At 35.5% G+C, this 27,522-nt stretch overlaps 1 protein-coding gene across 1 annotated transcript; it reads right to left on the bottom strand.

Annotated features, from left to right (window-relative positions):
• LOC127872205 (neuroglian-like) lies at positions 1-27,522 on the bottom strand. Its single transcript, XM_052415534.1, has 14 exons — positions 27,387-27,522; positions 25,438-25,572; positions 24,575-24,754; positions 24,116-24,297; positions 22,808-22,904; positions 21,331-21,618; positions 14,942-15,318; positions 14,251-14,479; positions 12,432-12,571; positions 11,042-11,275; positions 9,282-9,410; positions 7,032-7,214; positions 3,077-3,192; positions 1-1,331 (listed from the first exon to the last, which is right to left on the bottom strand). The coding sequence occupies exons 1-10, from the start codon at positions 27,520-27,522 to the stop codon at positions 11,147-11,149; spliced, it is 1,893 nt and encodes a 630-aa protein (XP_052271494.1). The 3' UTR covers positions 1-1,331; positions 3,077-3,192; positions 7,032-7,214; positions 9,282-9,410; positions 11,042-11,146.

Below are 27,522 nucleotides of genomic sequence, written 5' to 3'. Positions count from 1 at the left end.
TTTAAACAATCTTTGATGCTGTTGATATACATTGAAGAGATTTTGTTTTTAGCAGAACAGAACAGAATAGTTTGTTCAGACTTAAGCATGATAAGCTCATCGTCATACAAACAATTATATATATACTCTTACAGCATGAAGTTAATACAAAATAAACATCGTTTAAAAAAAGAGTAAATTTACAATATAAGAAATAATCATGTTTTCGTAAGAATGTGATAACATAGTGACTACATAATGTCAAACGTGGTTTAATAATTGCAACACTTATAAGATCATTCTGCACCAAATTTGATTAGTGAGAAATATAATTATTGCAAACTTCAAATATAAGGCATTCTTTTTATTTATATATTCACAAATTGTAGTTGTTGTTTTGTTAAAAGAAAACACATTAATATGAAGTCATATGAAGGACATAAATCGCATAAATCCAACTTAACACGTGTATGTTATTTTCATTCGTTGTTAAATTATTTTAGAAATATAGAAATCATATCCCAAATTCGATCATCTATGCGAAAACATATATAGATCATCTAGAGGGATATACGCGCCAAAATTACTTAAGCAACAACTATTTAATGCATTCAATATTTGAAAAACAAACCAACAGCAACACAAAAAATGCATACATGTACATTCAACAAGACTTGGGTATGTGAACAATTGGAGTAGAGTGTAAGTGGCCGAATGGTTTTTAGCATGTCCGTAGCTGATTCAAGAAACGATTCATCAATTTCAATATGTTTCTTGAACGTATCTGTGTTTATACTGCATGTACCGTATGATGTCTGAATTCGATTCTGAACCGTAAATGTCTCGCTGCCGAATGATTGAATGGCAAAGTTTTCAACTTCTTTAATCATGACATTAGTGAAAACAGGTTTTGATGCATTCGCGTTTGCCTTATCAATTACTTCAACGATATGTTGAGCATAGTTTTGTTTCTTTTCCTCGTCATATTCGTTTTCGATCATCAAGACCTTCCCCTTGCATCGTTCTAGAAGCTTGTTCAGTTTTTCCTGTGTCTTTGAATCATGCTTTCCTACATATTCATGCAATTCTGTTGTATTCGTAGTATTCGTAAAAAGTACAAAAGCAAACTCCTCTACCTCTTTACCAAAGAATTCAAAGAAAAAGTCAACAGTTTTGACCATCTCTTCAGAGACTCTGTCTGGTGGCAACACAAAGATAATGGCATTCAATCCTGGGATTGATAATCCGACGCATTTAGTCAGTTCATTGGAAACATATCGGTCATCATGACTGGTGTCAAATAAACGAGGCGCTTCAACAATTTCTATCTTTCTGCCAAATTTGCATCCAACCTGAAATAGAAAACTGTTACGTAACAAACTTTTATCTTAAGTATTATAGGAAATAAATACTCTTCATTTAAATTGCGAAATTTCTTTTTATAAACAAACTGCTCCACATCATTATTTGAGAAGAAATTTCATTGATAAATATCCCACAAAAGGCTCATTTTTACTGACAAGAAATTATTTGTGGATTTCATCTTAACTTAAGTTCATTTGGTCCAGATGCCAGAAAACTTTGAAATAATAATTTGATGACACATTTAAACTGTACATTTGAAAGATATAGTTTGAGCTCATCTGAGCACAATGCTATTGTGGTAAGTATATGTGGGGCTGTCAACTGCCACGTTGTGTGCGTCGTGAACGTTTAGCATATTACTGTTATAGGGGCCATATTTCTACTCAATCTTCATGCAATTATGCAAGAATGTTTTTATTTATAATATCTGGGCAGAGTTAGAATCTGGGCAAGTTTTAACGGAAAACTAAGCCACCGGATCAATTCTAAGAAAAACATTGCTACCACTCCAGAAGCTACATGTATGATTCAATAAAGACCAGAATGTTTATTTATTTTGATGACATGTAGATAACATTTGACTATGGGTCCAGCGTATCCAAACACTATGTGACCAGAGTCAGTAATTACTAAGGTGCTAAGGTTAATCATACGTTTCAGTCATACATATAGAGTGTCATATGGGTTTTCGCACCTTACAATTGTGTGTTTATTCGTTATGTAGCCTTTGGCTTTGTCCGTATTACTTGCTATAATAAAAATAACTATATAATGATGTAGTGTGGAGTGCCGTATCCGTTGAGGTAGAAAAGGAGGCAGTTATAATTAGATGTGAGTCAGTAGGGAGTAATCAGAGGCAGTGAGAAGGAGGAGTCCGGGAGGGATTGCAAGGCCGTGAAATGAAAACAACTTATGTTTGATGTAAAAAGGACAAGTTACAACGGAGTCCGCTTAAAATTAAGTCCATTGATGGTAGCATGCGTGACCAACACAGGCCTACGTCTTTATGAGCTGGAGAAGGGTGATTACAGGCCGCTATATATTACAGTTTGTCATTGTTCTTAGTTATTTACTCATTTTATGTCGTGTATAGGGAAATATCAGCATTTAACTATGAATTTACACCACGTTCTTGACGTCATTACATGTATATTTGACGTATTCCCTAGTTTACCTGTTGTTTTTTTGTTTTTTAATATTTTTTATAGGTAGAAAAGCAATGAATAAACAGAAAATGTATGTGTTTCAGTAGATCATCGATTTCCGACCACTCGTGATCATAGAAAATAAATAGTTTCACTCGTGGCTCTCTCAATAGTGAAAATGCTAATTTCTCGATAACTCGTGAATTTTAATCGATAATAAACCGGAACCAACAAATATCATTTCTATCAAACTGACATCAATAGAAAGATGTTCTTTTCGCATTTTATTAATCAAAATTATTGCAGCGATTTGAAAATGGACTTTAATAATAATTTCAATGCAATCTCTAATAATTCAGCATAATATACGGCTGTGGAATTGTTTGTTAATAAACAGAAAAGAAAACGAATGTACATATAATTTAAAATTCGTAATGTTACTATATGAATAAAATAAACTGAGTAACTATTAGCTATACTTTTAGCTCTATCTTAAATATTTCTGAGAATAATAAATTAATAAATTAATTTGTATGGAACTGATTGTAATAAAGAGCAACGCAAAACTGTTTCTAAACGTTGCATACCCTTCGGCGAGATTTCAGGAGGCCAGGTTTGTTGCTCCACAAAAGTTTACCAAGAAGTGTGTTTCCAGTTGCATTGTTTTCTTGATCAGTGTGCCCAACCAATAGAATTCGTAGATCTGCAATTGTATATAACAAGGAACGTAGTTTGGCAAAATAAATTAAATTTGCTTTTGAACATGTATATATATTATGCTCGCTTGATTTTGAAATATGTAATAAAAAAGTATATTCACACAACTGATGGCTGCTCCCCTACAACAACTTAAAAAAAATACAATGAACCTAGCATTCCTCTTATATTGACGAATTTGAAATGTCACTTTAACTGCTGTATAAAAGCTGACACCTAAACAGTATGTGAAATTATTGAATTGGAACATGCTGGAAAATTGCGAAATCCCTTTTCGTGATAAAGCTTAAATATCCGCAAGAGTGTCTGACAGTTAATCTTGACAAAAGTATTTGTATTTTATACTTATTTCGAAAAATGTCAAATAGCACAATCAGTCTGAGAAAAATTACTCAGTAGTTTGTAAGTTAAGGGACACGCAAATCAAGAATTTCACACAATATAAAACCGCCCATTCCTCTACTGTTGTTTAAAGCCTCTGACCTTGAAATGAAATACATGTTAATCAATACATATAAATGCAATTTGAAAGTGTGCAAAATTGTCATTAAATCTATAGCCTAGTTAGCAAGTATTTTTTTATTTTGTTCAAACGGTGCCGCTTTTAAAACCGAAAGTAGGATTTCTATACGTATACGTCCATTTTGACAAACGCGATTATTTTTAAGTTTTAAATCGCAAAAAAAGACGGATTTCTATCTTGTAACCACCAGATATATTCTAATTGGCATAGATAAAATTAAATCTATAGCCTAGTTAGCAAGTAATTTATTAGTTTTCAAACGGTACCGCTTTTTAAACCGAAAGTATGATTTCTATACTTTACGTCCGTTTCGACAAACGCGATTATTTTTAAGGTTTAAAGCGCAAAAAATACGGATTTCTACATTGTAACAACAAGATTTATTTTCTGATTGGCATAGATAAAATATGTTTCTTATTTATACTTAAATTAACTATGCCAAATTAGTTGTGTGGCTTTAAGAACAATGTTATTGGAGCAATAAGCTTATATTCAATCCATATAGTAAAAAATACTTTACTATCTGCACTTTTAATTTGTTTTGACTTGCCTGTTACTTTGCTCGCTAATGGATGTATTAAAGGGACTGTAAAATACGAATGTCGAAAAAAGAAAGTTCTAAAATACAGTATTATTTTACAATTATTAATTTATACTGATTAAAATACCACGACTGGTATATAACATTAATTGAAAAAAGTTTTTATTTTTACATTATTTTTTTATTTATTTATTTTTACTGGGTGTGTCTACCAGGTAATTACCAGTTAGCTATAAATAACGCAAGTAGATTGATCATCATCGTCACATGGTTAACCCAGGAATGCAAATTGTGCATGCGTAGTGAATTGTATATATTTTATATATAAAATGATCAATCTACTTGCGTTATTTATAGTGTGTATATCGTTATGTCACCTATTTTCGCGATGTACTTTCGATTTCACATAGCGAAATTTTATTACCGAATATACTGAAAATATGAACTTGAAAATATGTCCCCCCCCCCATATATTTGACCTTTGACCTTGAAGGATGACCTTGAAATTTAACCACTCAAAATGTGCATGAGATACACATGTATGCCAAATATGAAGTTGCTATCTTCAATTTTGCAAAAGTTATGGCAAATGTTAAAGTTTGACGCAAACAAACAGACAGGGCAAAAACAATATGTCCCCCAGTATAGACTGGGGGACATAGAAACGTTTCGATTCAATTAAAAGGTCAGAGGTTTACATTTGATGTGTAATATGATATCGTATAGTAATCTTCAACGAAGTATTTGTAAATCATGCCCCTGGCGTCAACATGGCCAAGCCCCATGAGTCGTATAACTTACATAAAATTTTAAAGAACATTGTTTTATTTGAAGCTGAACTAAGACATCAATCTTGGAATGGCTTGGTTCGGTGTAATTTATGATTTAAATGGAGTCATTTTCATTGATTAAAATACAATATTAAAATGAGGTGGTTGTACTTAACTATAGATGTGTTCGTGAATAAATAAACACGGTGTCAATGGAGTTATTAAACTTTGCCCATGCATACATGAACATAGTTTCAACTGTGTTGTTGAACTGTTCTTATGCAAGCATACACACAGTTTTCAATTGAATGTGGAACTATTACCATGCATACATGAACAGAGTTTCAATTGTGTTGATGCACAGTGCCCATGCATGCATGAGAAAGAGCATTGGAGTTGCGTCCATCAAGCATTGACACATTTTTCAATTGGATGTGGACCTTCGTCCATGCATTCATGGACACGGTTTACATTTTGATGTGGAGCTGTGTTCATGCAATTATATACATAGTGTTTAATTGGATATTGAATTATTCAAGGCATGTATTGACGTAGTAATCATGCAAATACACTGATTTTAATGGGGCGTGGACCTGTGTTCATGAATGCATTTCTGAACAGTTACTGAATTAACACCGTTTTCAATTGAACATTAACAGGCTTTTTCAAAGTGGATACATTTATTTTATAAGCGTCATTTATATTTGTCTTATTATACTTCTGCTTAGTGTTTATTTTCATAATATTTCACTTAAATGATAAAATAGTTTTATTATATTTTCATTAAAAAAAACAAACTAAAACGTAAGAAAACACAATGGCACGCACATCACAAAAATAGCGGTATTTTATGTAGTTAAACATAATCTTTATTTCTTCACAGATTAAAACAATTATATTAATAAAATAAAAACTACTCCTACACAAAAGGCAAATACAATTGTCATTCTATTTGACCACCGCATTTCAGTGCGGCGCCCAATTATCACACTTGTGTTGTTTGTAAGGTACAGTTAAACGGTAGGTAAATAACTTTGATTCATTTTGTGTTGTAAACCAGATTCTTCCACTGACAAAGCAATTCACATATTAATTTCTCATTCCAACTTCACTTCATACACTGTTCTTTGTTGAATGCCACTGATTGAAGACCAATAGCCGAAGGAATAATCACATAAATCTATCTGATATATTAATACGCATTTTTACCGATTTGTACTGTACTTGAATTAGTTTTAGTATTTCTTCTTTCGATTTCATTAACTTCTCGGATGATATGACGTTGACGTTGAGTTGACATTAACGCAGCTATATCTGATGTTCTGAACTGCACATTAATGTATTTTAGCTTGTACAAACAAATTGTCATATATTAAAAAATAAACACTTTTTTTCCGCCATTCGAGTTTGCATATTTTCATTGTATGTATATTAAAACACTAGAATTGATTTTTTAAAATAATTATAATAGTTATGTAACTATGCTTCATTGGTGTTTATTTATAAGAAGGAAATACTGAACCCATAGCAGGCCTCCCTCATGGTGAATTTAAGTGCATGCGCACCTATATCCCAGGCAAGTTTGACATGAAGCACCTAAACAAAAGCTTGCAATTGCTGTGTTTGTATTATTTTTTATTATAACAATTTTCTGAAATATTTGTTTACACCAAATTGTATGTTCATTTGCCACAACCAAATATAATTTAGTAAATTGGTGAGGTGTTTCGGTTATAAGTCTTCTTTGGCTAAAGGTCTACCAGTACAGTTTTAAAATAAGGATACATTTAAACCACAGATGAATTGTGTATACCAGCACAGAACACAGCCTCGATTTTGTCGGCAATAATAAATTACTACTTATCGTAAACATTTTTTCTCTAAGCACCGAGAGCAAATTTAAACCAAATAAATTAAATTATAAAAAAATATATCCATGCGTAACACACATAATATCATCATGTACAACAAACAAAGATGTACAAACAAACCTGATTTCGTCAATGTACGGCCTTCAATAAAAAAGTCTTCCCCGCGACCTTGCTGGGTCCTCGCAAAGATGTGAACACGATACTTCATATTCGGTACCAGACCTGTCAATTTGGCCTCGTTAATTGACGGTTCGTTTATCTGTTCATCCCTGTCGTTCATCGGCCCAAGCTGCAGCCCCTCGACTGAATTAGAAAACAAAGCCCCTCGACTGAATTAGATAACAAATGCATGAATGCTATTATTCGTAAGTGAAAAGGTAATGGACAAACATAAATAGCATATAAATAACTGCCCCAGGTCTTTAGATAAAACAGTTTTTTTTTTATGGAACCCCTCGTCTGCCTCCTGCTGACAATTGATATATCGGCTGTTTCATTGAAATGATGTGGGTTTTAATAATATGATATGTGCTAATAATAGTATGCTGTGTGCTTGCCATTGTATGCTGTGTGCTTGTGATGGTATGATGTGTGTTTGGGATTATATGCTGTTTGTTTGTGATGGTATGCTGTGTGTTGGCCAAGGTTGTGTGTTTGTCGTAGTATGCTGTGTGTTTGTCATGGTATGATATGTGTTTGTCATGGTATGCCGTGTGTTTGTCATGGTATGCTGTGTGTTTCATTGAAATGATGTGGGTTTAAATCATATAATATGTGCTTATAATAGTATACTGTGTGCTTGCCATATTATGATGTGTTTTGTTTGTGATGATATGCTGTGTGTTGGCCAAGGCTGTGTGTTTGTCGTGGTATGCTTTGTGTTTGCCATAGTTTGCTGTGTGTTTTTCATGGTTTTCTGTTTGTTTGGCATGGTATGCTGTGTGTTTGGCATGGTATGCTGTGTGTTTGTTGCACTATCCTAGTATCTAACATTTTGTCCTTTTCATTAGCTATGATGTAAATTGGCGTAATTTTCATTCGGAACAAGCGGTTCTTGTCAAAGTAAGTACATTTTTGCTTACGCCAGTAGCTGACAACTCACCACCCAGCTGACATTTGTATCGGCCTGATATTTGGACTATATAGGTTTGCAAATCGGACCTTTATCGGTAATTACACCGGTCCGAGATCGCACCTGCACAACGACGCAACATCGGCCCAATATCGACACAATCATACTGCCGACGTCCAATGCAATTGTACCGAGTATCAAAATTTCGGCCCGACATCGACACCGATATAATGTCATCATGTCACCGTAATTTGTCCGATATTTAGCACCGCCTTCTACTGATTAAATTAAACCTTTTCCACTGTCACTGAGCTAAAGATCTGTCAGAAATCATTGTTCCAATACTAAATATCGTGAAAAGAAATGGCTATACCATTTGTTTTACTAATTTATTGTCAGTTGTTGTTTTTCTTCATTCTGCCTATTCGCAACAATAACTAATATATCACGAATGAATCAATGAAGAAATATTTACAACTACGTCTTCATAAAACACATGACAACGGAAAATAAGAAGTAAATCATGTGCATTATTTTGAAATGTTATTGGAGACAAGCCAGCCAATGTATGACTAGGATAACCATTCTGCGGAGATCTCCAACACAAAACAAAAATACACGATATATTACTAGTGCATTGTAATAATTGTTTTTATTTTAAATAAAATTCTCTTCAAAAATAATTTAAATAAAGTCACATATCGTACATTGTAATATGTTTCGGGTTCATACCAAGTGTTGCGATGTCGGTCCCGTATCGGACCGATAGCATTCATGTTGCACTCAGTATACGTATATTGCAAGACATCGGGCCGATGTCCTGCAATATTCTAATGTTAGCCTTCTACACACCACCTTAATGTTATATGGAAATCTTTAAAGACATATATAACATACATATATATACAGGCTTTAAAACTCGGCCTCCAAGTGTGAGGATGAGTTGACACTCTGCAAATCATCCCAATTACCTAAATATGTGGGCACGTTTCATTAAATTCGTTCAAGGAGTATAGCAGATTATTTATGGAGTTGATACGAAACAGTTATCAAGAGACTGTCACATGGATATATATGACCCATGCAAAATACTTCTACAGTCTTTAAATCATGATCAACCCGTCATAAAATATGACATATGTGTCGAATAAAATGGTCTTAATAAAATTTACAATAACTAAATATTGTTCAATATTATAGTAAAATAATTATTTGTTCTAAACCTAATAAGAAGAAGATCTTAAAGAACACTTCCCTGTTATCCACCAATTCATCATTTGTATAAAACATGCTAATACTTCTCTCATAGGCAATGTCGTATCCAAGAATGATTCCATGTCGATCCTCAATCTCCAGGGGGCGCCACTTCAGGGTGAAGGAATCACTGCTGCTAGCCATGATCTCCATGTACGGAACAGGTCCGGGAACTTTAAATGAATGTGGGGAAATGGAAAAATCATAGAAGAAAATAACAGCTCACGGTCCCGTTTATGAAACTTTAAAACATAATAATTGTATACTGATATTTCAATCATCTATAAACTATGTGTTTCTTTTCTTTGTATTGTTTATTCAAAATCGTTCTTGTTTGTTGTTTAGATTTTTCATTGTTTTTAGCAGTTGTTGGAATGATTAAAACATTTTATAACTATAAATGGCGCGGCAGAGGCCGACGCGTATCCCCACACTGAATGTTTGACCTAGGTGTGCCCCAGGGTTGGTAATGGGGCCATGCATAGTCGAGATTGACCGTATTGCCATAGAGAAGTTCAGTATCAATTAGAAGTGAATTGGTGTAGAAATGAAGAAGTTATAGTAAAGGCAATTTTGGGTGGGTGTGACCTATGTGGGCAGGGCGCCCCAGGGTTGGTAATGGGGCCATGCATAGTTGAGATTGACCGTCTTGTCATAAGAGAAGTTCAGTATCAATTTGAAGTGAATTGGTGTAGAAATGAAGAAGTTATAGTAAAGGCAATTTTGGGTGGGTGTGACCTATGTGGGCAGGGCGCCCCAGGGTTGGTAATGGGGCCATGCATAGTTGAGATTGACCGTCTTGTCATAAGAGAAGTTCAGTATCAATTTGAAGTGAATCGGTGTAGAAATGAAGAAATTATTGTAAAAGGCAATTTTGGGTGGGTGTGGTCTATGTGGGCGGGGCGCCCCAGGGTTGGTTATGGGGCCATGCATAGTTGAGATTGACCCTTCTGTCCTAAGAGAAGTTCAGTATCAATTTGAAGTGAATCCGTGTAGAAATGAAGAAATTATAGTATTTTTTTGGGTCAGATCAAAATTCCAAATAGTGCAGGGTCGCACATATGCTCATAGCTACCATGTGTGTAAGTTTCAAGGAGTTTGTAGGAGGAGATATTGGCCAGAACGGACGGACGGACAGACATACGGACAGACAGACAGACAGACAGACGGACGAACGGCGGAGATAACCACAATATCACCACCTTTTTTCAAAAAGTGTGGGGATAATTAATCACTTTTAGCAGGTAATTTTGTTTCTTGTGCAAATTGTGCACCAGTGATACATAATTCAAGATTGTGTGATAAGTATTTTGGTTTTTAAATAGCGTCATCAGTAAAGATTAAAAAATTGTTCTAATTCGTGACATATTTTCGTCGTTTTAGGGGGACGAATATCCCTCACCTTCTCCGCAAAATGGATGTATTTTTTCCCATAAAAATCCTAATATAATTAATATTTCTTATGAATTTTTTAAATAAGTACATTTCTTTCAAACAAGTATTAACATGCTTTTTAATCACACTCACTGATGTTTTGCAAGCAGGGTATGTTTTTAAACTAACATGGATATTTATTATTTAAAATAAATTATACATATTCTTAAAATCCTTCTGTTTATGTTTACCCTGGAAGGCCCCAGGTGAAATAATATACCCGATTTTCTAAAAGATTAACAGATGCTGTGAAATTCAGTAAAATTACATTTTGTGATGCAGTTCTGTGACATAACATAAAGTATAAAACGGTCCCGATATGAAATTTCACTACAGCGGCTAAATGTACGAATATGTAGTATCAACTGACCCCCAGCATTAGTCCGTATGGTCAGCTCATCACTAGGTTAACCGATGAAGACAGTATTCACGATGCAAATGCGCAGTTTGACCGTCGAGAACGGGGGCAGATTATTCATCTTGTAGTTTGTTTTACAAGAGTTGTCTGTCCATCTGGTTTCCAGTCTACGGGGTAGAGCAGGGACACAGGTAGATCGTCTTCCCGGAAGGTTTTCTTTTTCTGACCGTCCACCCAATACTGGATCTGTGGGTAAATCAAACGTAAACATGCCCGACTATTAAATCTTTTAAATTGTGTCGTATGAAGCTATTGCTCGTATCTTATTAAAAGCTTGAAATCGAAAAACCCTATAGATTGTTTATAAATGTCAATGCCTTACTGCTTGGTTAGTTTGTATTGTTTGTGTGTGTGAGGGGGGGGGGCAAGTTTGTTTTTCACAGACACCAATAGCTGAAGACTTGACATGATAATATATGTTTTTCCACATTAGCTCAAGACATTGACGTGGCCTTCATTATGTCAAGATAATACTGTGGCCAAGTTCCATTAAGAACGAGTAATAAATGTGACCCTAAAGTGGTAATACTTCTTTTCCAGATTTGGCCTGGTAACCTTCTGTTTAAAAGTGTAACGATCCGTCCCCTATATATGTATAGTAACCTCTGACTTAGTGTCTTCATCTTTGGAATAATAAACGTTGACCCTAGAGGGGTAAGATTTTTTTTTAAGATTTGACCTGGTGACCTAGTGTGTAGACGCAAGTGACCCAGATTCGAGTTTAGTATTTCAAGACAAACATTCAAAATAAATTTTACAAAGATTGATTCATACATGTGGCCACTACCTTTGTTACAAGGTTGTTCAAAGATGTTAATTGGTGATCAGGTGTTAATATGCATCTTACGCTGATTCAAATGCAGCCAAGGTATTGCAAAAATGAAAATTCTTAAAAGTTCAACAAACAGTGTATCCTTTGAATTATCAATAAATTGTAACCATTTAAAATTGTATACGATAAAGGCAATCGAAATGACAGATATATCCTCCGTCGTGATTGTTTGGACTAAAGTCAGTGACTTTTAGGTGGTGTTAAGACCGCACGCCTTCTGCAGAGACAAACTTCATTTTTATATCAGGTAAAGGGCATAACGAGAGAAAAGATCAGACTTTAATAAACAACCTTCAGGTGTGATCTTTACCATAAGTCGTTACCTCGTGACGACTTATGCTTTCTGCGTGTGGTCCCCATGAGCAAAACATATGAGCCAAGTTTCATTTAAATTCTTCGTAAAATATAGGGAATATGAAAGCGACATAACCATGTAACACGCAGTCATATTGATGATCAACTCGTGTTCCTTTAAAAACCCCGCGGAACAAAATAAAACTCGTGACAAACCCTGAAGCCCTTGAATTCCCCGCGAACGCTAGCGGTCTGGCCTTTTTTCTCAAGCCAAAGATCATCCCAGGAGAATGTGATGGTGGCGCTCGTGGAGCTGATGTTTGACACAACGAGTCCCGAAACCCTGCCTAACGGCACTGTGCAGAGAAAACATTCGATTCTAATGATTAATCATGTGTCTATGGAGAACGAACACAACTGTGATTAAACCTGCGGAGCTTATTTTGCGATGCAACAAGGCCGGATAACCGGCTGGTATGTACTGTAATGATAATCATGATTTTTAAACAAGATTATCATATCAAATATAAAATAAAAGCATAAGGTCATGTTAGCAGCAATGTATTTTTTTTAATTATCCCCACACTTTTTGAAAAAAGGTTGGGATATTGTGGTTATCTCCGCCGTCCGTCCGTCTGTCTGTCTGTCTGTTCGTCCGTGAAACTTACACACATGGTAGCTATGAGCATATGTGCGACCCTGCACTATTTGGAATTTTGATCTGACCCCTGGGTCAAAAGTTATGGGGGTTGGGGTGGGGCCGGGTCAGAAATTATCACTCATTTTTTTTAGGTTATTTTACATCTACTTGTCCAGTTCTACACCGATTCACTTCAAATTGATACTGGACCTCTCTTATGACAATACGGTCAATCTCAACCATGCATGGCCCCATTCCCAACCCTGGGGCGCCCCGCCCACATAGGCCACACCCACCAACAAATTCCATTTACTATAATTTCTTCATTTCTACACGGATTCACTTCAAATTGATACTGAACTTCTTTTATGACAATACGGTCAATCTCAACTATGCATGGCCCCATTACCAACCCAGGGGCGCCCCGTCCACATAGACCACACCCACCCAAAATTGCCTTTTACTATAATTTCTTCATTTCTACACCGATTCACTTCAAATTGATACTGAACTATTCTTATGACTGTATGGTCAATCTCAACTATGCATGGCCCAATTACCAACCCTGGGGCGCCCTGCCCACATAGGTCACACCCACCCTAACGTGCCTTTACTATAACATCTTCACTTCTACACCAATTCACTTCTAATTGATACTGAACTTCTCTATGACAATACGGTCAATCTTGACTATGCATGGCCCCATTACCAACCCTGGGGCACACCTAGGTCAAACATTTGGTGTGGGAATACGCGTCGGCCTCTGCCGCGCCATTTCTAGTTATCATTGCTTTTCAGCCAATTAACAATAATATGTATTAAGTTTAAACCTATTTTATCGTGCGTGATTGCATCAAAAGCCAAATCTTATTGAGGACCTCTCGAGTCCTGTTTCCTTCGAAGAACCAGTGTTTTATTTAAGGGAGATCTTAAGAATGCCCCCTCAGTGGTGAATTGAACGAAAGACCTACAGGTCGCTAGGCAGACACCATAGCCAATAAGCCACATTGTTATTCTGAAAAATGTATATACAACCTACATTAGTTTGATATCTTCTCAATCCAAAATGTTGTTTCTTAGCAAATTGAAAATTAATTCCGACTTGAAATATAACACTTTGATAAGCATTTTGTAAGACAAAGGAAATTAAAAATTTGGAGTGAATTTCTTCTTTTTATTCATTCAAGCATTAAAAATAACAATTGAAAAAAGCTCCTGTATTCCAATAACATTTAGCCATGGCAATTTCATTATAAAAACACTAAAAGATTGGTGCAAATGATATGTCCATGATATTTATTACTAAAGATTAGAAATTTTAAGGGTTCTCAATGCATAAATATAAATGCAATATAGTATAATTTTCAACTTTTTCTAGCAATTCAAAATACATACCATCTTCATAGGAATAAAGCGTAAAGTTATCAACTTTGGCCGACGAGTTGCCCATGATATTTTTCGCCTGTATTTTCACCTGGTATGGGTAATATGGTTCGGTTGCGTCGACCTCGACGCTATTGTTGCGCCAGTCATCTAGAAGTATGGTCTTCATAGGGTCGCCCTGCCGCTGATATGAAACCAAGTATTTGAAGCCAGCCCCGTTGTGCTCCATTTGATTCATTGGCTGATGGAAGAAAGACGTTAACAATTTTTGGTTTGCGGTTTTGTGCGTATCAGTCTTTGAATACATTAGATTACATTGGCGATATATTCGAGACCCTTTTTATTGTGAACTTTAATTATTTGAAAAATTCATATGAATTGATTAAAGAAATAATTTAAAAAAAAACAATAACAGTTTTTTCGACACATTTTACTCCTGCAAATTGTGTGTTTGAGTGATAAAATACCATAATTTCGTAGTTATGAACACAATCTTAACATATCAAATACTGTATAATCCGCGCGTTTGTGGAAAGTATTGTTTGGATATTGTTTACATCTTTATAGTCGAGTTAAATTTAAACTTCATGTATGTTTTGCATAATGACAGATATCAGTTTCTACCAAAATGTGTTTTGTTTACCGGGATAAAATAAAACCATCGATAGTAATTAAACTGCATGATAATCTATGAAAAACTCACACTCCACTCAATCTTTAACTTATTCCTTCTATTCCTAATAGATTTCACGTTGGCGGGATTCTTGAACGGAACGGTCGGATTCGTTCGACATATGGTCAATGTCTGTTTACTAGGAGCGCTCAAACCGATCTGGTTATGTGCAATGACCCGGAAAGAGTAATTCACCCACGGAGAGAGGTCAATGGTGGCAGTATTCTCCGTGTAGTCCACGGCTACCGCTGATACCCACCGGTCGGGGTTAAAGGTCGTGCTGTACTGAATGATGAAGTACGTGACAGGTTCATTGTTTGCAATGCCCTTGGTCCACCTAAGCTCAGCTTTGTTATCCCAGTTTGGGCAGCGATAGATCTCCACGCTGGTTGGTGGGTTTGGTCGAGCTGGATAAAAAACAGTGAAATGTATTTATCAAAATTATATTTTAATTTACACCGGCCCTTGACCATGTAAACACTTCGCTTCAAGTTTAGTCTCAAGCTAAGAATATCCCCCCCCCCCAGAAGTCACATGTCTTTATGTGTGACATGAAAATATAGAATATCGGTCAACGTTGTGTGTTTGCTTGATGGATTTCCCGCGTTATCCACAGTAGTTCAGTCACATCACGGCAGCCAATATTCTTCCCCAGGTTAGCAGGTGTACCAGGACTAAGTGAAAATACCTATGCCAGAAACTGACAGCTGTCCTACTTGAAACTGAGGTAGGGTTGAAATGGCCGTAGAAATGATTTCATGACAAATCCCCACACAATGGTATGTATCCGGACCGAGGATCGAACCCGCGATCCTCTGATTTGTAGTTCAGCACTCTACCTAATGAGCAAGCCGACCAGGTCTACTGTCAAAGTTGAAAAGGCGCGTTACTTTTGTACTTTTGTATATGGGACGATGTACTCTTCCAAATCACATGGTACAATGTCTGAAAGTTGTAATGGTGTTTTGTTGCATATTTCAGGAGAACGCTCGCGGACATGTGTCTTTCTACCGACATAAAGACAATTGGAATAACAGACAGACGCCCATATTGATTCCAGTTAACCCGCCTTTGCAATATAATGGGGTAAAATAACGAGGGTACAATACAATATTGTCAAAAATTATTACGGGAATGCTTGTTTGATATTATAAAAAAATAATACTTGAAAGTATTTTACTTAGATTTAGCGCATGAAATTTTGTAGACTTGAGGCCAGATCTTTTTGTATTATATCAAAGAGTTCATAGTGTAATTGGTAGTCTCTCAATGTCGCTATGGTATATATAATGCTTCTTATAAAATAATGTAATATAATGCCAAATGTCAGTAAACACCACATCAATATCTTAGAGACAAGGGTCTAAAATCCATTTTACAATAATTATTAGTACTCTGCGTTACATCGTATAGCGAAGTACTTTTGTCCTAACGGACATGATTAGAAAACAAACCGGTTTGAAAGAATTTTTCTGCACATGGCTTTTATAGAAATAAATAGCGTAAGCAATCATTGCAAGCGAGGTCGTCAACGTAGCAACATCGTGCAATCAAATTGATTAACACATTAGTTAACTGTGTTTTATTGATGATGAAAAGTTGAAGTCGACATAAGCAGAACACAGGGCATCGATGCTGCTAGATTTGGAAAGCATCATTGAAAAGATAAGTTCTTACACAAACGTGAATATGTTAAATCCCTTAAATTGATTCTCGAGCATAGTATCGAGGTTAACGAAGTAGTAACAAAGAACAAACGATGTATATTTCGAGTAAAATTAAATTAGCACTAGAGAAAGCCGATCAATTTACAACTAGAAATATTGATGGTACGTGGCCGAAATCATAGGCGGGTACAAGTGGGGCAGATGCGGCGTACGCCTTCCCCCCTTAAAATCGCCAAGGTCAAGTCAAACTTTGCGATTCTGATGTATCCCTGTTCTTCTTTATAGTATTTCTTCCGGCTATATACATCCGTATTACGTATAAACTATGCACTTTGGGGAATTATTATAAGGTACTTTGATGAACATAAGACGTGACATGCTCGAGAAGTGGTTGTCAAAGCCTTCAAAATCACTAAAATCGTGGAACTTACAAGGTGCTTGGCCCCCCACCCTTTGGCCCCCTAGCAGGGCTTAGCCCTGCACCCACCAGGGGCCCTTCCTGGACTCCCAGCAAATCTTTCAATACCCCCCCCCCCAACCAAAAATCCTGTAACCGCCCCTGGAAATCTCGCGGAAGGTCATTATTGGAAGAAAAATTATGTTGAACTTACTAGAAAATATATTGCTATTCTTTGTGTGTTGTATACATTAAATATGTTTATATGTAACTGTTTTACGAGGTACACTTTCGATGTAGTTTATTGCGGTTATAAGTTAACTTTTTCGGTAAAACGGTAACGTACAAAAAGATCTGAAAGTCGCAATCGATCAAAACGATCTTAGTGTTAATGGCCAAGCTACGTGAGGCTGCTCATAGTTAGTACGTTTTAGATGTAGTTAATTGCGGTTATAAGGTTTCTTCTCTGTCAGATACGGTAAAGTACAGAAAGATCTAAATTCGAAATGGATCTAAGGATCCTTGTATAGCAATGGATCAAAAGAATCCTTGTATAGAAATACATAAAAAAGATAGACTGAAAAACCACGTGTCATTCAACATGTTGTTAATACGCTAACAGTTGTATAAAATAAGAATTGGAAGAATCGATTTATTCGAAAGAAAAAACCTACTTTCTATATTAAAGGAGCGTATCATAACATTGATACATTCACGGAACATAGAACATATTTTGGTTTTAGTTTTAGCTAACAAGAAAATAGCAGGCAATGCTATGATTTTATTAGCTTCTATTCGGCATTAAAACCACCGATAATATATTACTCAAGCTCGGTACAACTAAAAATAGTTCTAGTAGCATTCCTTACGTTCAAAGTATTGTATTGATCTCCGCTTTCTGTCCGTCTGCCCTGGCCACTTTCTCCTCCTACACTATAAGCACTAGAACCTTACACACATGGTAGCTATGAGCATATGTGCGACGGTGACGGTGACGGAATTTTGATCTGACCCCTGGGTCAAAAGTTATGGGTCAATAAATGGGTACAATGGGTAAAAACACTCATTTTACTGACAACATGCGACGCACATGATAATAACTTTTGACCCAGGGGTCATATCAAAATTCCAAATAGTGCAGCGTCGCAAATATGCTGTTCGTACCCAATTTTTTTTTGTACCCAAATTTTTGTTCGTACCCAATTTTTTTTCGAACCAAATTTCTTTTTTCGTACCCTAATTTTTTTCGTACCCAATTTGTTTTTCGTAGTACCCAATTTTTTTCGTACCCATGTTATTAGCCCTCCCAATTTTTGTTTCGTACCCAATTAGTTTTTCGAACACATATTTATATATTGGCATATTTTTTCGTACCAAAATTTCAACCATCCATGTCCACATTACCCACCCCGTGGCCCCACCAACATAGGCTTTACCCACCCAAAATTGCCTTTTAATAAATCATCTATGCGGCGTGGGGATATGCGTCGGCATCTGCCATTTCTAGTTTTAATAGTTCTGTTTTTGGATGCTGGTATACATGACAAATAAGAATATGAAAAAACATTACATGCAAGTTACTCGACGAGTTTGGGTGTTCATTGACCCAAGAAAAATATATTTGGATTCCTTCTCATTGAGTAGAAAGGCTCGGGCATGTGCTCGATATGCATAAAATCAGTTGTTCCTTAATGAAAATAGAGGAGTGGCTAGGCTTGAAACAAGTATATATTCGATGATCTATCAAATTCATCAAACGAAAGAAAAAGTAGTACCTATTAGATTACTAACTAGTTTTGTAAGACAGATAAATTAGTTTAAAGTGTGATCGGAAATAAAGGTAGGTTGCTAATAATACATTTATACAATTGCACACATGCCAGAGCTAGTTTACTTGAAACAGAGCTAGTTCAAAAGCTCCCGTTATTGTGACGGAGCAAGTCATTTTCGAACTTACGTTCTGGAAAGAAAACACTTGGCAGTTAAGCAACAGTGGAAAAGATTTCAAACACAATCAGGTTTTTTTTTGTTTAATATATTTGCTGATGCAAGTAGCACAAGTTATGGAGGTGTTATAAAAAGTTGTAGCTTAAATGTAAATAGACAAAATGAGAGTCAAGTTAACGATTTTCATAGAATTAAAAAAGCAAATTTATTTTCCAACTTGTTTTATTCCGTTGCCGAACTGAGTAAAGGAATGTACTCACGGTCTTTGAGACCCGAAAATGATACAAATTTGAATGCAAATGAGCTTAAGGAAAAGAGCAAGCTGTTCCCGGAAGTGAATAGATTATTAAAGGAAAAAGAAGAAGGGTATTCAATGTTGATATTGTAAGACGGACATTTTAGATATTCTGTAAAATATTGCAAAAACTTTGGTAGAGACTGTATGATTCCCGGTTGTTTTGGTAATAATAGATCATCATTTAATAAGAATTATTTGTTCAATAATATTCACAGAAAGCGATTAGAGGGCGCGGGCTTGCATGGGCTACGCAGAGTTAAGATAAGTTGGCGGACAGAATGGCTGTATACTTAGAACAATCAAGAGCAGACAAAACGGCAAAGAAAATAATTATTCATTAAAAAAATTTCAAATACTGCGAAGAAAATGCGGTCATCATGCCAGCCTTACCTATATCAGTAGAAATGTAAATGACTGTAGCGATGGATCAAAGAAAATCTAATAAAGTTTTTACAGTTGTGTTTTATAGTATTAAATGGATTCATTATATAAATGGTGTACATGATACAAGGAAAGTTTTATCAAACAATTACTAGAAGCGTCAAATCGTGGGTTTTTCAAACCAGCTCACAAGATAGATGTACTTTCATAATAGATGATACAAATATTGTGTTTGATATATAAAGATTATACTGATTTCATTGATTTAGGAGAGCAATGATCATTTGGGGTATGAATGTATCATAGCGTATGAACGAAGTAAGTGAGATTCGTTGGTATGACGTACAATTAAAATTTGATTATTTGGTTATTAATGTACGCCATAGCAAAACTGGCATTGATATGAATGGTTCGGAGAGTCTTATTACAAAAGGTACAACTACAGCTTGCCCATATGGCATTTTAGTAAAATACATGTTATAAGCAAAATTGTCAAATGAGTTGTTGTACAAACCAGTTTTTTGAATACTTCATCCTCATTGGTAAAGAAATACAACAAATAAGTTACACAAGAGCAAGAGAATGTATTATTAAGAAATTGAAACTAAGTTGGTCCCCAACTTGGCCTTGGTATGCACTTCATAAAAGCTAGTGTTACCGCCAATGTGGCAAAGGCTTCGTGCGTTTTAGAAAGATGTTTTAAGAGGCATGGGAGATGGATATGAATTAATTTGAAATTGATATTTAACCTCCTATACTTTGTATTGTCTAGGCGTCTCTCGCAAATCGCACAACAGTGTTATTGTTCATGTTTGTTTAAAACAAAGTTATGACTTATAAGTACTCCGCGTAACATCGTATAGCGGAGTACTTTTGTCCTGACGGACATGATAAAACAAACCGGTTTTGCAAGTTTGTTTGTGAATGGCTATTTATGGAAATAAATAGCGTTAGAAATCTGTTCTAGCGAGGTCGTCAACGTGGCAAATTCATGTTTTGTATGAGTACATGTTTAAATGTATATTGTATACATATGCTGGTTGATTTTACGAACATGCTCGGATAAAGGCCGTTATTCCTTTATTCTGAAGAATGGACAAAGTGTATTGCTACGGTCCACACGTTTCTTCCTTGGTCGGGTAATACCACAAGAGAAAAGTATTGCGAGTTGTTCGTTTGCGGCTACCATTCTTGTGATGAATATAAAGGTAAATTTGTAGTTAATGCTTAATCGTAATGCGGTTTAATTTTAAACCGTCATTTTTTAGTTTGAACAGTCAAAATTTACAAAATATGTACTACCAATTTTATCTGAGCCTGCATTTATGCTTATGATGCAAATATGATTACGTGCACATCAAGTATACGTGTTAGTATAAATAAGATGTTTTGCATAAGTGAACTTGCTTTATGAAATGCATGTTTGTCTTGAAACTCTGTGCACATGCGGCCACAATATATGCGTCCCTCGCAAATCGCACAACATTGTTGTTGTATTTGTTTGTTTAAAACATTGTAAGGACTTAGTCTGACAGGCTACTCTGCATATTAAGGATCAATGAACAGATCTGCTTGTATCAGAGCCATTGTTAGCAGTCATCTCACGGCAGACACGTGGCTTCATTTTTCCATCACATCTATTAGTGTATTGGTTTTAATTGCATCGTTTGTTTTACTGAAAAGATGTATACCCCTAAACACTAGGTATTCACAAATTGTATTCACCCACCTTTCACAGTAAGGAATGCGTGTGCTCTGTCGGTGTCCAGACCGTTGCTGATTACGCACGTGTAGACCCCAGAATCTCTAACGATGGTGCCAGAAATGGTGAGCGAATTATCCCAGAAGTTCTGTTTCATCCTGTTTTCAGTGGAAGCGACAGGTTTATCGTCCTTCTCCCAGGTTACGACCATATTCCGCGCCTCGTCGAAATCTGTGGACCCTGAGCAAGTGAATTTTGCGTCAAATCCCGCTTTAACAACCAGGTCTTCCGGGAACTGCTCGATGCGAGTTTTTCCTGAAAGTAAATGGTTTATCTGATTTATAAAGTCACATTTTAATCATTTTTCTTTTTGAGGTTATGATTTGCCGTTGAAATAACCAACATAGGAAAGCAAATCATATCCACAATAAAATAATTAAAGATAAACATTGAGTACATTTTAAAAATTAAATTAAATTTCTCTGAACAAACATATTGTTCATGCGTTTTCCATCACAATTTATTCGTTTGATTTTAAAGGTTTAAACAGAGCTTTGTCAGAGACAACGTGCCTGGATTATAGCATGGTTGTAGTTGGGAGTAAAGTGGAAGAACAGGTTATTAGATAAGGGCTTTTCGTTGTCAGGGCAAGCAGTGGGTCAGTACTAGGTATCCACTCTCTAACTAAAACAAGAATTGATATATCTTACCGTATATATATATATATATATATATATATATATATATATATATATATATATATATATATATATATATATATATATATAAAACAAGACACAATATGTATGTATGTATGAAGTTTTAACAACATTTGTATCAATTCATGTCTTACAGAATTACTTTTTTATAATTTTATTAATGCTGACCTTTATCCCACCAATCCAATTCGCAACCAAAAGCAACATCTGTTTGTTTGAATATAAGTCGCATTTATTTTATTTAGCAGTTAACAATTGTACATAAAGCTGAAGTCGTTTCCGGAATTTCATTAAATGACTGAATGAATTGTTTAGTCATTTCGTGAAATTCCTGAAGAAATCACACATTTCGTGAAGTCATTAAGAGAAACAGCCACTACAAGAAATTCCTGAATCGTAAAGGAATTTCGTGAAATGCATAGTTTCACAGATTTACATATATATTTTATAGCAAATATGAACAAGTCTCATATCAAGTAAGGTCTATCCCTTTCACTCTTATTCCCCCCCCCCCCACCTCGAGTTTCTTATCGGATCTGCTGTATGAAAAAGGATCTACCACTCTAAAAAAAACAAATCCGCATATCCTGGAAAACTTGTATACATGCGAGTAATAGTTCAGGTTCACTGCACATCTTCAAAATGAAATGTACCCAGAGGTTATAAAAGAAAAACATGAAATGTATAGACGGACGGACAGAGGAGATGAACGGACGGACGGAGGGAATGGCACCTGTAAAACATTTTTGGGCATTTATGAATCTGAAACTGAGTAAAGTACTTACTTTTAACTTGCACTGAACACACTTTTGCTGATTTCACAACGCCAAACTTGTTTGAGGCCTTGCAGTGGTATTTACCTGCATCTGCCACTGTCACATTCTGTAATGAAATGCTATCAGGTCATGGTACTTACATCCAAACCTGAGTTTTATGCAATACATATTTTACTCTTTCCAAAAGAAAATGATTATGTTTAGATTTATAGATTTGTTTAAAATAATTTGGTAACAAAGGACTGTTTAATATGTACAATACAAATCGAAATTATAAAGATTTTGGAACTGGATATTTAAGCTTCTGATTCAGTGCGTAGTAATTTATGAACGGTGTTTTTTATATTTCCAAACAACTTATTATTAGTGTTAACTTATACTAATTTAGAATTAGTCCCTAAAATGGATGTTCATGAACTATTATATTAGCTTTATATGATATGACATCAATCTCCTAAATAATAATAAAATACCATTTATTATCAGGAATGTGATTTAAGAAACACTTTCGGGTAGAAAATACCAACCTACCATTATTACTGAGCTCACCAAAATTTTGTAACGGCTCTGAAGTGCTCTCACTTGATCAATGTACAGAAATGTTCAAAAACTTGACCTGTTTACAAAACTTTTTACAAAGTACAAAGTTAATAAATGTAGGTTCCTTAGTTGAAAAACGTGTTTCCAGAGACGTTATCTGGTAAGCTAGCGTTTTGTTGCATTCAACCCAGATTTGAACTCAGCCTAGATATTGTCAAGAAAAACACATTCTGACAAAGTTTGATCAAGTTAAAGTCATATATCTAGTTTGCAGATTGGTAACAAGATTTTTATTAGATTTGACTAGTGACCAAGTTTTTAAACGCACATCACCTAGATTCAAACTCTTACTATATATTGTCGAAATCAACATTCGGAACAAGTTTCAAGATTGAGTCCTAAATGGGGTTTCTAGAGTGGTTTTAAGTTGTTTCTCTGACTTGACATGGTTTTCAATCGCATATGACCCTAATTCAAAATCGGTCTATTTATTGTTGACATAAACATTCTGACCAGGTTTCATCCCGATTGAATGAAAAGTGTCAACAAACTAAAAGTTGACGACACACAAACAACGACCCCTGACGAATGGCGCAGCACATGTGGTTATCCCAATAGCCCACCACTAAGTTGAGCTGAATATAGATACAGTAAAGTTTAGAAATATTTTGAAAGTACTCATTGCAATAAAATTCCAAAAACTACTTAATGACAATTAAAGATCCGTAATGTTTTTTCCTATCTTTAATGGCCGCTCTATCCCCAGAAAACGCGTACCGAAATCTTTAAGCTTCCAGATGGCAGGATCTTGAACCTGCCCCCAGTGATGAGCGTCGTGTAGCGGTACCATTCTATCAGAGGATCCGGTTTGCCTCGGACTATGCATGGGATGATCACCGACTGACTCTCGGCAACCTTTATGCTATCCGGCGGCTCCTGCTCAATCTCAGGTGCCTGGTCTGTGCAACAAAGGTCACGTGTATCAAAGACTGAGATGTTAGCTTGTTTGTATTTTTCAAAGTGTCATATCATGCTTTCCAGTTAACTGAAAGGTTTACCTTGTCAAAGCTGATTTACACATGAGGTATACCCATCCATCACATGCAGATAAAAGGTGTAAAAAGTAACAAATATTTTATTAATATTGTATGTACTTAAATGTCTAGACTGTTTTTTAAAATTATGTCCTGAGAGCTGACAATTAAACAAAATTAACAGACAACCAAGAGCACTTACTTATGACATTGAGGTAGACATTAGAGAAGACGTAGCCATGCTTGTTGCTGGCATTACATTGGATGCTCATGTGATCTGCGAGAGTGAGGTCTATCAATGCGATGTTGTTGTGGCCAATTTTGTGAAACCTTGGATTGTTGTAGATTCTGGGATGATCCCAAACATTCTCAGTACTAGGGGCTGAAAACAATATACAAAAATAACAAAAGATCATAAAATCAGCGTTGTGTGTTCTGTGAAACATGTCTAGCGATGTGGAATACCGTATCCCCTCTTACTGGGTTTACCAACCTTTTCAAGTGTAATAGAAGCAGTAAAGTTAATAACTATTTGTAAAGTTACCTCACTTTCAAGGAAGAGAAATCACGACTCTTAAAAATATGAAAACAGTCTCAACCAAAAAAAGTTTAACAAATCATTATAAATGGGTCCAAATGTCATAAATGCTATTACCTTTCAGTTGCTACAAATCAGTTATAATAAATATACCCATGTGCACAATTTGAAGTCCTTATGAACAGGTTTATAAGGTGGTATCAATTTATAAAGTATAACTAAGCCTAAACTGCCATGTTTGGCTCTTCAAAGGGTAATTTGTATTTCTAACAAGAAATACTAACATACTTGTTTTACCGTACTGAATGTAAAATGCTGAATATGTGGAATGGAAACACCAGGGGCAGAGGTTTAAGGTTTGTTTACATACAATATGAAACAAGTGAACTTTGAAAAAACAATAAAAAAAACACTATTAACTACACTTTTTTCAGTTAGAATGAGCAAATGTCCACCGTAAACAAACTACACTTTATCTGCACAACAGCATATGACCACACTAACCCAATTCTCCCTCGCAAACTTACAATATGATAGTGGGACACCGTTGATGAACCAATCATACACAGGGTCTGGCACCCCTTTAGCTTTGCAAATAAAAGTTGCAATCTCTCCTTCCGATTTGTCTTGGTCCTCTGGTTCCTTCTCCCATTCGGGTGCCGCTTAAAGTGGAAAAAGACGTTGAAAGATCTGCGATTCGTCATCTTGTTAAATAAGTTAAGTTCCGGTAAACAGCGCTTTTTTAAATCAAGGACAAAATACAGAATTCCCAATTGTAATCTAAAACATAATCCCTACACTTAAGAAAGTCGCATCAATTTCATGCCAATGAATTAATAAAATCTATAAGTTGTATGTAACAACGAGAAACATGCTCGATCGATTCGGTTTATATTATACAGTTGGTTCGCTCCATTTGGCCATTTCTGTTCTAATGTTTCATTGAATTTGCTGGCGATGATTGTTTTTAATTTTTAATTTTAAAACTAAGGCATTTTTGTAAATAGTAAAAAGGTATATCAGACACTGGTGCTATCACACGACACGAGTAGATACAGACAAATCCACTATTTTCTACGGTGACAAAGAGAGAAAGGGTAATAATTAAGCATAAAAGATCGCAGTCAAAATTCGTCCTTTCTTTACAATCATATACACATTGTGGTTATTGATGTAAGAACGTTTGAGCAAGATTAAATCAGTATATAATTATGTGTTAACAAACGAATTAATATATCCCACGGTGGAAAAATAAACGTCCTTAATATTTCCAAACAATTCAACGCTTAAATTCATTTCTTTATGATCATATACACATTATAATTATGCAACTGTGAATGTTTGAGCAATTTGCACTAAAACGTTACAGAGAACTTGAAAATACAAAATGTTCAGATATATTCAATAATATTAAGGTAATTCAATTCTGAAGTTATAAACAAGATAAATCGAGTAGTTAAAGAAAATCTTAACAAACGAGCCTCAGAGGACTACATATTATATATTGGAAAAAGAGACAAAGGCCCTAATTCTGCCAAAACTTGCCACAGTCCAAATTTCTGCCTTTGGGCTTATCTTCATTTTTAGGTCACTCAGCTGTAAGAGTTTGTTACGGAAACCAATCCGGTATTTAATGAGGAGTTGAAAACACACAATTCATATTATGTCGATGAAAATAGACCAAGATCCATTAAACAACAATGGGCATTGATTCTGCCAGAACTCAGCGTAGATAAATTAACTTGTTTGCGATAATCTGCACATTAATGTCATTCGACTGTGCAATATTGAGCAAGAACCGCACAGTCGTTAAAAACGAAGACGAGTTCAAAATACAATCTTTGGGACGTACGTACGGAGGACGGACGACCGGACAGAAAAGTGCAATGCGCTCTGTCTGCCACTGTGCGGGATCATACAAATGAGTTACAATAGTTATTACTACACACAATATTAAACGATGTCAACAGCCTTCTGCAGCCTGCCTATGTCAAAGCAGCGCTTTTAGAAAACTTAAACTGTTAATGATTACCATTCTGAGTCAATGTTAAACAAGGCTCCGAACGTGCACCATTCAGGAATCAGTTTATTTAATAATTGCTTGCATCATATGAAGAGCATCAGCTCTAAAAGGGCACCAACACGGAGAATTTTTCCACAAATGTATATAAACGAACATTTACATGAGTTTGTTTGTGCAATTGAATATTGAAGATTTAACGACGCCAATTTCAAGATATTTCGTGACAGTACAGGTACTTTTCCCATGTAGGGAAAACAAATTGCTGAAGATATATATATATATATGTACATAAGTTTTACCGTTCAATAGTACTTTTTTAAGATATTATTGAGAATGTGGTGAATACTGCACGGATGTTTTTTTATATGTAGCCTCTAGAGTGTTAAACGTGTTAATTACAAGTATGAACATTTGTATGTGTCAAAATATATGTTACAATTATAATTTACTCACATTCAATATTCACATCAAAAACCTTGGTAAGGTTGGACAAAGACAAAACGTTGAGGCCCATGCACTGGTACTGCCCTGCATCTTCCATCTGAACATCAGAGATGCGTAATTCCTTGCCCCAGTCTGCGATAGCCAT

Source organism: Dreissena polymorpha, chromosome 3 (assembly GCF_020536995.1).
Source record: "Dreissena polymorpha isolate Duluth1 chromosome 3, UMN_Dpol_1.0, whole genome shotgun sequence".
NCBI lineage: Eukaryota > Metazoa > Mollusca > Bivalvia > Myida > Dreissenidae > Dreissena > Dreissena polymorpha.
Note: the sequence above shows the minus strand (reverse complement) of the source record. Positions and strands in the feature narration are given on the sequence as shown.